The following is a 12,444-nucleotide window of genomic DNA, read 5'->3' on the forward strand; positions in this document are numbered from 1 at the left end:
AATTAGATCCTGTGTACAAAAGCCCCTAGCAGAGAACCTGGCTCACAGCAGGCCTTGGATCAGTAGGGAAAAAACAAATAAAAACCAAAAAGTTGCCTGACCATATTTATCCTGTGAGGGAATCAAGATCCCAGGAAGTTAATTTACTTTCAGTGAGTGGTGGCACAGGGTCAAGACCTGGAATCTGCACCGTGGGGTTTCCCCACTACACACACTGCTGAGACAGAATTGATGATAAATTCAAATTCAAAATAATCTGCAACACTTCCTGAATCAAATGGCCACAGTCATATGGAGAGCTCATCATTGCACTCTGAGGGTTAAGAATCACTCGATAGAGTTTTATAAATATTCAGGTGGTCAAATATGCACTTACATTAGTTAAGCTTTTAAGGTTAGTGTTAAGCTTTTAAAGGATACCATTCATAAAATAAAATACCTGATTCTGAATTGACCCAAATCCATCTCAGTGCTTTGAGTGTATATTGTTATGAAGGAGTTATTCTTTTATTTCTTGTGTCAGTGTTTGCTTTATGATAATAATCAATGAATGTCTCAAAAGATTCATGAGTGTAACTGTATAAACATAATTTGTATGAAACAAACTTCCTTCCCCATTCACTCTACATAAGCCATGTGCTTTTATATCTCTGGGCCTCTTCATCTACTTCCTCTGCCTGTTATCTTCATGATCAACTGATACCGGCATGATAAACTCCCGCTGGCTCCTCAATCAAGATCTAGCTCACAGGTCATCCATTTTATAAAACGTTATCAAGTCCTCCAGGCAAAGATAAGTCCTCCATTCTCTACTCTCATCAAACTGTTTACACCTCTTTTCTAAGAGTCATTGAGTACCAGGATTTGCTAGTATGGGGCTAAGTACAGATAAAAGCTAATATTTATACTGCATTATTATGCACCAGGTACTGCATTAAAGGCAACATCCATCATTTATTTAATCCTCACAACAGTTCTGTGAGTGTGGGTTTATTTGACCACCATTTCACAGATGAGAAGACTGAAGTCCATTATGTCATTTTACAAACTGATTAAGTGGCAGAGATTAAAGCCAGACAAGGGATCTTGATTGACAGCCCCAACTGCCTCCCCTGTGGAGAAACTACAGCAGTTGCTCTTAGCCTATAGACTTGGCAGAGGTGGGGACAAGGGCCAACTCATTTCTGCCCAACCAATGACTTTTTAAATGGATGACATTTGTTTGGAAAAATCCCTACTGTGAATAGGAATCCCTATTAAAATTGTCGCAAGGCACCCATCTGCCTACCAACCTGAAACTGGTAGGTGAACAAAACACGTCAAAGTAAAACATAAAGGAAAGGTTTAGATACAGGGAAAAGACATATGTAGTAACACTTATCATATTTTAAATAAGTCAACAGTAAACCACAATCACACACGCGTGTGTGCACACACACACCTCACATGGGTATCTTTTGTATTAAGAAAGGAAGCACTGTAAAATAATTCTGAATCTGTGTTAGCTATAGATTGTACTGTTGAAAACTATTTTTGTGTGTGGGCACAGGAGTGCATGTGCCTCTGTGTGTGTGAGTGCACGCGTGTGTGTTTCCTTCCCCTAACTGACCAGCCATGTTAATGGTCTGTCTTTCCCCCTCATGAGTCACTACATAGTGCTGCCATGTGTGCATATTTTTTGTTTATTTGTGAATTTTTATTAATTCTAGTTTTTGTTAATGACATTTGACTTTCCTTTCTGTAAAAAAAAAAAAAAAAAAGGTTGAGCAATTTTAGAACTGGGCTGCAGTCTGTGGGTCTTTACTCCTCATCCTTCCTCCCCGCTCTCTCCACCTGTCTGACTACCCCTCCCTGCCTGCCTTTGCCTTCAACCTCTTTATCCTTCACAGGCATTTTCACCAACAAGTGTTTCCACGTCTAATCCTGTCTTGGTGTCTGCCTCTCAGAGAATGAAAACTGAGAAAATTCATATGAGACATAATCGCTGCCTCAAAGAACTCCCAGTCTCACTGAAGGAATGGACATAAATATTTTAAAAATACAAATAGTTCAGTGTGATGATTCCTAATTTGCAGTAGATAGAAATCATCTTGAGGATGCACATAAGGAGGCAATTGTTCTATTTGGAGTAGATGAATGCATGTTAAGAACAAATAAAGGAAGAGATGACTTCTAGGTTGGATCCCAAAGGAAATGTTAGAGCGGCTGAAGTTAGGGCACTTGAGAAAGAGAGAATAACAAAAACAAAGACACAGAGTTAGGAAAGCATTTGACATACTTAAGAAATATGTACTTGTCCATTCCTGAGAAATTGCTTCACTTCTACCATACTTAAAAAAACAACAACACAGGTCAGCAAAGCATACTTTGTTCAGAGCTCTTAATTTCAAGAGACCTTCCAGGCTCAGTCTTCCCAAGAGCAAAGGAAGCATGAACCACAGCCATGATTCCATGCTTCCTGTGCCATCTGTATTTACTATACATATCATGTGCCAGGCACCCAACAAGTCCTCAGGGGAAGAACCACAGATTTAAATATAAGTGTGACATACAAAGTTCTGTAGAGCTGAAAAGAAATTCATAAGTTTTCCTTCTGCCACTATTTCCTTTTTAAGGTGTGTGTGTGTGGGGGGGACTTGAGAAGGACCAGTCTAATTACATGAAAACGAGGTCAAATTAGTGCTGATACACTCTGAAGTAAGGTATGTTTCTGCAGATCCAATCGTGCTGAAAAACATAAAGGATGGTGCACCCTTGGGAGACACATCCCTGCATTTTCAGGGAAAAATTTGTAGCCTACCTATTATGTGATGTGTGCTACAGGTAAAAATTTTGGAAATGCAGAAACACAAATGAAAAAATAAGTCACCCATAATTCTATAGCACATATTTTGTATGAGTGTGTGTGTGTGTGTGTGTGTGTGCAGAATGTGTTTAAATTGGATGGGTAACACCGCATGGGATATTTTATAAACAGCTTCTATCATTTAATTCTGCACTATGAGCTACATGAAAATTCCTCCTGACTTAATTTCTGAGATACTTTTCCTCTTCTAACTCTTGCTCCTTTCTTCCACGGACTTTTCCTCTAATCTCTTAAATCTTGAAGTTTTCTTGGGTCAACACTTTTCTCTGCTCACTCAAGCTGGTCTTCCAGCACAGCAGGTTTGGCATTCCCCGGTATCCTCTACTGCCCCTGCACTGATAGCTCCCTTCTAAACCCAGACTCTGTTTTCTAAATACACACGAAACATCTCTACTTGAATAGCTCACATGTAACTCAGACTCAATCTATCAAAAACAGAACTCAATTCATGATGTGACCTGACCCTCAAGCAAGCTTCTGATAATGCCTTTCCCTAGATTTTAGAAAGTATTCATTAAATAATGAAGCTATCATCCTTGCCTTCACCCTCTTTTTCCTTCCCAATGACCATGGGTCACTAAGTGTGATCTTTTCTGTAGGCAACCACCATTGTTCCGTCCTCTCCAGCACTTCTGGCATGGCCTTTGTAAAGGGCCCTTATCATCTCTCAGCTGTACTTGGTGGGGCGTCCTTAACTTGTCTCCCTCTGCCACACCCACTCATGCTTGTACCAAGGAATGAATGCAAGATGAGGAATGAATATACGAATGGACTATTTTTTTTTTCCAAGAAATTTTGCAGAGAAGTGTGGGAAAGACAGAAACATTTAAAAACATCAAGAGGAGACCAGGTTAAGGCAAAGCTTGTTTGCTTATTAATGTGAGAATATTTAAGGAATGACAGCAAGGGAAGGAGCTAGTAAACCTGGAGCATAAGGGAGGACTAACAGGGGAATGAGGTCCCAGAACACCCTCAGAACCTAAAGGAAAAGAAATAATAATAGGTTAAGATTTATATTTGAGGGGTACTGAAGGAATTTAGATCTCATTGAATTCTCTGTTCACCTGATAAGGTGAAAGAAAGAAGAAAAAGTGAGACCTTTGAAAAGATTGGTAAAAGCTTATGACAACTTCATCTGGAATACTGGTGAATGGGTTGAGTAGGGATCAGCAACTATCGTTTACATGTTCACCATTGTGCCCTGCACCAAGCACTGTACCTGGAACATATTTGGCCCTCGATAAACGTCCTATAGACTAAGCTCCACAGTGGCAGAAACCAGGTCTTATACATGCCATGAACACTGTGCTTAATCATTGTAGAAACTCAACCTTCAAAAAGAATGACTTGGTCTATAGAAAATTCTATAAAAATATCATTAGCCACACTCTCTGAAACCGGAAGCTTCTCTTATTACCCCTTTAAAGTTGAACTTTATCAGGAAGAAACAAATAAAAGTCATGCTCATCTCAGAGATTCACTAATTAAAGTAATTCTTAGATTATATTTGTATCATTAAAAATGAGGCAATTTCCTCATTCTTACTGCCAGTCTTGTACAATGTTAAGAATGATACTAAAATAGTCATTATATTTTAATCACCCAAGACAGGAAATACAATTATTTTTTTAGAAATATTATCTGAGGGGTACCTGGGTGGCTCAGTTGGTTAAGCATCCAGCTTCAGCTCGGATCATGGTCTCCCTGTTCCCTAATTCGAGCCCTTTGCCAGGCTCTGGGCTGACAGCTCAGAGCCTGGAGCCTGTTTCAGATTCTGTCTCCCTCTCTCTCTGCCCCTCCCCTGCTCATGCTCTCTCTCTCTCTCTCAAAAATAAATGAAATGAAATGAAAAAAAAATTTTTTAAAGAAATATCATCTGAAATAGTTCTGATAGGTGTCAAAACAAACACGGGAGGCTTCTAATAAACTCTCAAAAATATATTCTATGTCATTTTGAAATGCCCTATGTAAACAATTAGTTGTACCTTGACTCTGTCTGTGCGGTTGTTGAAAAGTCCGATCCGTCTAATGGTGCTGAGAATGGGATCAGTGGAGTCATCAATCATGTTGTGAGTGGTCACTGGAGGCAAAGACTGTCGCTGAAGTCATAGAGGAAAGAAAATGCCAGTTGTGGAAAGAATGAGTGTGACTAATTTCAACAATAGGTCATTGGCAACACATCATCAGCCTTCAGTCTGCTGAAATGACAGTAATGATGATGACTAAGTTTTGTGTGTGTTTCAGAGGAGGATAATGGGTTGAAGAACTTCCTTCAGATATTATGATACCTTTGCTTTTCACCTGCAGCCACTATGTGAAAGGCCTAGACTTCTTGACTACTTTCAGGATTTATTTAGAATGAAGGTGTCCTGAAATCTTGACTCAAGATGGATGCCTTTCCTGGATCCTTCCTAGCAGGGCTGACCTCTGATGGTTCCTGATGCCTCACTACTATGACAAGATGTGACACCTAGCTTCCATTTTTTGCAATAAGTTCACTCAACTGAGAAACAGTCACCGTTTCTCTATCATGACTCAAAATGCTCTGCTTTTTGAAAATTTTAGGGATGATTTTATCATCATTGCAATATATACAGTTTTTCAAATGGATATATTCATTCCAAACAAGTTTTTTAAGTGGATACAAGATACATTCCATGAAAATGTTCAAAAGAGCCCTGAAAAGCACCCATAAAACAAGCAAAGTTGTTATTTAGGTGAATGCATAAAAAATGACTTTTCTAGCTCTTACGCTTAAACATTTGCCAAACTAGCCCATTCCAATAAATTCAAATATTGATCTAAATTGATTTTAACAATCTCGGGAAGTGATGGGCACTCTTGTCCTTGTTACCTGAGTTGAAAAGATGGCTCTTTTCATAACTGTTACATCATCTCGATCCAAAATATTGTTCATGTCAGGAATTTCTCCTCTGTGAGGAAAACCATGTTAATAACAAAAATAAAAATAACTGGCACTAATTCAATTGTTTCCTATGTGTCGGACTCTGTTCCAAGCACTTCAAAAGTAAATACAAAACATAGTTTTATATAAATATAAATATAAAAACATATGGTTTCCTGATGAAGGTTATAGACAAATTCCTAAAGCATGAAGAAAAATAAAAGAAAAATTTTGATAGCATAAAAGAAAATGAAAATTTTTAAACATTAATGTTGACCATGAAAAGGACATTTTCATCATATTTAGCCTAATCTTGAGTACCATGTTCCAAAGTGGCCATAACTATCTATCTATGAGTTAATATTTTTACTGGTAAAAGGAAATGATGCATGCCTGCCACCATCGATCAGAAGATAACACAGCTTTCTCTTCATATTATAATAAAATCCATATATTTTATATATATTATTATTTTATAATACATTTTAATTTGATTTGATTATTTAGATTTTATTTTATAAATTTATATATTTAATTTATTTCATTATGTATTTAATGTTTATCATTCATAAAGTAAATATATATTAATTAACATTACTTAATGTTAATAAATATTTTAATATGTGAGTAAATATAAGTATTTAATATATAAAGTCAATGTATTTTTTGACTCAAACATCTTGTGAAATCTCCCTCTATTTCACATTGACATACAATCCTTAATGAGACTTCCATTGAATTAGGACCTATTTACTTATGTAAATATGTTCTCCTTTGTACATCTTGTTTATAACTATTTGCCAGATGAAAGAGAAAACAAAACCTGTTCACATGACATAATACATATTCAAAGTCTACTAATTCCTTTATATTGGAACAAAGGAAACACATTATAGTGTAAATTGTTAAATTTGAACAGTGGAGCCCTAAAATGTTTGAAGTGGTCAGGATTCCCAGCACCTACCTTAATAATGCATCATAGAGTTTCTTTCCAAATTTTTCCTTCACAGAATGTGCAATGTCCCTGTATAAATTGAAAGATTTATAATTTAAACAGTGTCACAATTTGTAATCTTTTTTTGCTATGGCCATGCTGATGTTTTTGTCAGTGTATTTTTTGAAATTACAGGTCCTTTGGTACAAGCTCTTCTACTGTTTTTCCTGGTTGCCAGTCTAGTTGAATTAAAACCTCCAGAGCTGAGGCAGCAGAACTGCACTGAGCGGCCCACAGAGCTTCACATTTTTTTGCTTCAGGCGAGGGCAGGGAGGGGGTGTGGCTGGAAGTACAGATGTAACAAGATGGGGAAATTCTGTGATAATTGTTGAATCTGGGCTATGGGCATGTAGGGTGTCATTATACTAATCTCTTCAGCATTCATTTTTAAATTTTCACAAGAATTTTTTTTTTTTTTAAGTTCAACCCATCTTTTAAGATTTCTAGGGCCACCTGGGTGGCTCGGCTGAGTGTCCAACCTCAGCTCAGGTCATGATATAACAGTTCATGGGTTCAAGCCCTGCATTGGGTTCTGTGCTGACAGCTCAGGGCCTGGAGCCTGCTTCGGATTCTGTGTCTCCCTCTCTGTCTGCCCCTCTTTTGTTCATGCTCTGTTTCTGTCTGTGTCTCAAAAATAAATAAATGTTAAAAAAAAAAAGTCTAAAAAAATAGTAAAGATTTCTACAGAGGTTTTATCCTTGCACAGTGGTTCATTCCAAAGCTTTTACAGTAACATAGTCCAATAGGCATTCCATAATCTGACATAATAGCCTAATGAGAAGTGAGTAGCATTTGTGCTATAATAATATTAAGGGAAAAAAAAAACACAACCGTCCAAAAAGATGTATCAGAAATTATGCATGTTAAAAAAATCTCTACACTTATTGCTTGAGAACATTTATAGGACATGAGATTACCATAGTTGTTTCCGCACTGCCTGGCCTTTCAGGGTTTCCACATTGAAATTGTTTGTCTTGGCAGGCATAATGAAAAACACCACCACTGTGACGTCACTTTTATGCATCTAATGAGGGATTAGGAAACACAACCAGTCAACTACCACAGATAAAAGAAAACATCAACAGATGGACCTTAAACTTAAAAAAAAAAAAATAGTGTTTTACATTATCTTTAGATAAAAAGAATACTAATTTATGATTGACAGAGAAATTGTACCCACTTTCCTGAAGCTGACTCCAAAATATTATTTTATTTGGGCTTTCAGTCAGGATTTACTAACAATTTGAATATTCACACATAAAATATTTTCATTAACCAGCTAAAATATAGAGCAACTGCTATTGATAATTACAGTGCTTTTCTGGGGTTAAAAAAAGTCATAGGAGGGGCACCTGGGTGGCTCAGTTGGTTAAGCATCCGACTTCAGCTCAGGTCATGATCTCATGCTTGTGCCCTGCACCAGGCTCTGTGCTGACAGCTCAGAGCCTGGAGCCTGTTTCGAATTCTGTGATTCTGTGTCTCCATCTTTCTCTACCCCTCTCCAGCTTGTGCTCTGTCTGTCTCGCTCTCAAAAATAAATAAACATTAAAAAAAAATCTACAGAAGTCATAGAATAGGAAACTCACTCCAGGAATAGCCACTGTATTAGAGAAGAATAAATGTACTATCTGAAAGAATGCTATCTTTCAATTTCTCCAAGTATTATAATTATCTTTGATGTCTAAAATAGCAATTGGCTTTTTCTTCACACTTAAAAATAAAGTGACTATTAGGAGCACCTGGGGGCCTAGTCGGTTAAGTGTCCCACTCTTGATTTTGGCTGGGGTCATGATCTTGGAGTTCATGACTTCAAGCCCCGCATTGGGCTCTACATTGACAGTGCAGAGCCTGCTTGGGATTCCCTCTCTCTGCCCCTTCCCTGCTTGCACTCTCTCTTTCTCTCTCTCAAAATAAATAAATAAACATTAAACATACACACACACACACACACACATTTATGCAGCCACTCTGGAAAATAGTGTGGAGTTTCCTCAAAAAATTAAAAATAGAATTACCCTACAACACAGCAATAGCACTTCTAGGAATTTATCAAAAGGATACAGGAGTGCTGATTTGTAGGGGTACATGTACCCCAATGTTTATAGCAGTGCTATCAATAGCCAAATAATGGAAAGAGCCCAAATTCATCAACTGATGAATGTATAAGGAAGATGTGGCATATATATATATGTATACACACACACACACACACACACACACACACACACACAATGGAATACTACTCAGCAGTGAAAAGGAATGAAATCTTGCCATTTGCAACAATGCTGATGGAATTGGAGAGTATTATGCTAAGTGAAATAAGTCAGTCAGAAAAAGATGGATATCATATGTTTTAGTCATATGTGGAATTTGAGAAACTTAACAGAGGACCATAGGGGAAGGGAAGGAAAAATAAGTTACAAACGGAGAGGGAGGCGAACCGTAAGAGACTCTTAAATACAGACAATAAACTGAGGGTTGATGGGGGTGGGGGATTGAGGGGGGACAGGGAAAACAGGTGATAGGTATTGAGAAGGGCCCTTGTTGGGATGAGCACTGGGTGTTGTATGTAAGTGATGAATCATGGGAATCTATTCCTGAAGCCAAGATTACAATGTATACACTGTATGTTAGCTAACTTGACAATAGAATATTAAATATATATATTTATTTATTATACACACATATATATGTCTATATATATATATTTAAAGTGACTGTTAAATAAATGTATAGATAAATTGATTAATAATGTCCCTAAACATGATATATGTTTGATATAGCCTTGACTCCATCTATAAAGCTTGTTGAATAGATACATACTAGGAATATTATGGAATAAGATTATTCCAGCCTATTCTAGAAAAATCCATCTGGTCTTTATTATTGTATTACTTCCTTATTAATGTGGTATCAGGAAATCTTTTAGGATACTTAGTACAATATCTGCTCTAAGGCAAAAACAAATCTATGTGCAAGAAAAAAAAATTAACTGGACAGTGGTTCAGAGCTCAGTAAAATTTAGATTGTCTTGGTATCTCAGTAAGATTGAAATTCTACACCCATCACCTATAGCGTACTCTTATTTGTTCTATATTTCTACATGATAGAATTAGAATATAAGCCAGTAACTTTCATCACTAGCTTTTACATGATACCATTTTGTATAGCTGCTTCTACTGGCACAAGTTTTATTGCTGGATTAACTGGGAACCTATATTAAGTCTCACCTTCCTGAGCAAAAAAAAAAAAAAAAAAAAAAAAATGATTCCACATTGAAGTGGGAGGCTCCTTTCCCCTCCTTCATGTGTCCCTGTAGTGGGACATCTCCTAGTTTCACAATTCAAGACTCTTAATCTCAGGGGGAGGCATGGCAGATGAGTAGGGAGAGGAAAAGCATTTGTGTGTGTCTGCCCAGTTGTACAGAGAGCAAAGGCTTGGATGTCAGCTATGCATGGTACATGTTCCTCTGAAGGCCTTCTTAGGTTGGGGGAAGATGGCAATCGGATGAGATAACGAGTTCTAATAGCAAGTTCAATATTAGGAAGCCTATTGGTGTCATATACCAAGCCACATCTTCCATTAAAGACTTTTTTGGTTTTAAAAATTGCAAATTTTGTTCTGCGTTTGCTTGATTTCCTCATATTTATCTTTCAATCGATTAACTCTTGGGACAGGAGAAGGAATGTTACAATGTCATCTTAAAACGTAACACCATAAGCTTGTGGCTCTCTTTAAAAAATATCTGATCAGGTAAATATACAAGTGAACAATGTAGCAATCCCAATAAGCAAATTGAAAGACCAGAGTCATTTTTAGAATAAGGTTGTCATTTTAAGTAATCAAAATCATGTATTCTCTTGAAAACATCCTAAGAAACCAGAAAGTTCTTTACTTCTCACAGAAGGAAGTCCTGTTATAAAAGTAGTACATGGTGTACCACCTAGGGTGTTCTTACCCTCAGCAGGAAATTTAACCTGGATAAGGCTTCTAGGAAGATGTCAGCTCCTTTGTTTGAAAACTCGTATCTCCCAGCAATGAAAAGGAACAAAGTCTTTTCAAGGTCAAAGTCCAGATGACTAAAACAAAACAAAACAGTTTCAAATAAAATAAGACAACAGCAACAAAATGTACAAATGAATTCTGTTAAAATTTAATGGGACTGAGAAAGGTAAACATTTACTACAACAATCTTGTTTTCTCTATGTCATAGGTCCCTAAAACATGTGCTATTTTTTAAAAAAATTTTTAAATGTTCATTTATTTTTGAGAGAGAGACAGAGGGTGAGTGGGGAGGGTCAGAGAGAGAGAGAGAGAGAGAGAGAAACAAGAATCTGAAGCAGGCTCCAGGCTCCATACTGTCAGCACAGAGCCTGACACAGGGCTCGAATCCATCCATGACCTGAGCTGAAGTCAGACACCCAACTGACTGAGCCACCCAGGTGCCCCCGTGCTTTTTTTTTTTTTTTTTTTAATAAAGAAAAGCATACCCATAGAAATGACCTCGAACAAAATCTTGGATCCTGGCCTTGTACGTGGCATGTAGATTTTGAAACTCATGTACTGCTGAAAATTTCTTAACACTCAAGCCATTTGGAGTAACTACATCTGGAAAAGCAAAAATAAGATCACCATAAATATCTTCTCTTGAGAGGGGTACCATTGTAGAAAAATAGTGTGCTTAAATATATAAAATTAGATGTCTATTAACATTTCTAGTTTCTAGCATAGAACTAAAAATTCGTAACACTTCACAAGAAATTGTTGATATAGGAAATCAGGAGTGTGTGACCAAAATAATATTAACTAGTACAGTGAAACATCTAATTAAAAGCACTAATAATGATTAGTATAATTTTCCTTTATTGATTGCTTACTATGCACCAGGCACTGTTCTAAACACTTTAAAATGTAATTCATTTAATCCTTGCAAAAACCAATGGAGTAGGTGTTCTTATCTGCATTTTCAGAGACAGAAACGGAGGCACAGAGTTGTTAAGGAATCTGTCCGAGAACACAAGTGTCAGTAGGAGTAGAATCCATGCATTCTGCTTCCACGTGTTGTGTCTTAATCATTTTGTACACTGAACTACCTCTTAGCAACTTATTTTGACCGACTATGTGGGAAATGTTCTGTCCACTTGGAAAACTGGAAATGCAAGCCTTTATTTCTAATTCCCAGAAGATTTTACTCAAGCAGGAAGACATTTTTGTTTTCCAGAATACTAGTCTGTGACAAGAAAGATAGAGACTACTCGGAGTACAAAATTAGAGCTACCTACTGACTTGAATACATGCGTTGTTGCATTTAGTAGCAGTAAAAACAAATGAGATAAAAAAAAGAAGCTATGTCAAAAAAATTTAACATATGGCATTGGAGATTTTTGCTAGTTTTGAGATTTGAGTTAAAATTATAAATATGCCATTATTTTTGAAGGATATTTTACAGTTAACAAACTACCTTAAGTTTTTTTTTTTTGTTTTTTTTGTTTTTTTTTAATTTTTTTCAACGTTTATTTATCTTTGGGACAGAGAGAGACAGAGCATGAACGGGGGAGGGGCAGAGAGAGAGGGAGACACAGAATCGGAAACAGGCTCCAGGCTCTGAGCCATCAGCCCAGAGCCCTACGCGGGGCTCGAACTCACGGACCGCGAGATCGTGACCTGGCTGAAGTTGGA

General features: G+C 37.1%; 1 protein-coding gene across 1 annotated transcript in view; it reads right to left on the minus strand.

Annotated features, from left to right (window-relative positions):
• The window catches only part of GYS2 (glycogen synthase 2), a 50,626-nt gene that overhangs the window by 13,719 nt on the left and 24,463 nt on the right, over positions 1-12,444 (minus strand). Inside the window, exons 6-11 of the mRNA XM_043564765.1 lie at positions 11,256-11,373; positions 10,724-10,844; positions 7,683-7,789; positions 6,736-6,795; positions 5,721-5,799; positions 4,852-4,965 (exon numbers count right to left, since the gene is read on the minus strand). Of these exons, the coding sequence (XP_043420700.1) occupies positions 4,852-4,965; positions 5,721-5,799; positions 6,736-6,795; positions 7,683-7,789; positions 10,724-10,844; positions 11,256-11,373 (599 nt within the window). The remainder of the gene's footprint in view (positions 1-4,851; positions 4,966-5,720; positions 5,800-6,735; positions 6,796-7,682; positions 7,790-10,723; positions 10,845-11,255; positions 11,374-12,444) is intronic.

This window comes from Prionailurus bengalensis, chromosome B4, assembly GCF_016509475.1.
Source record: "Prionailurus bengalensis isolate Pbe53 chromosome B4, Fcat_Pben_1.1_paternal_pri, whole genome shotgun sequence".
NCBI classification, from domain to species: Eukaryota; Metazoa; Chordata; class Mammalia; order Carnivora; family Felidae; genus Prionailurus; species Prionailurus bengalensis.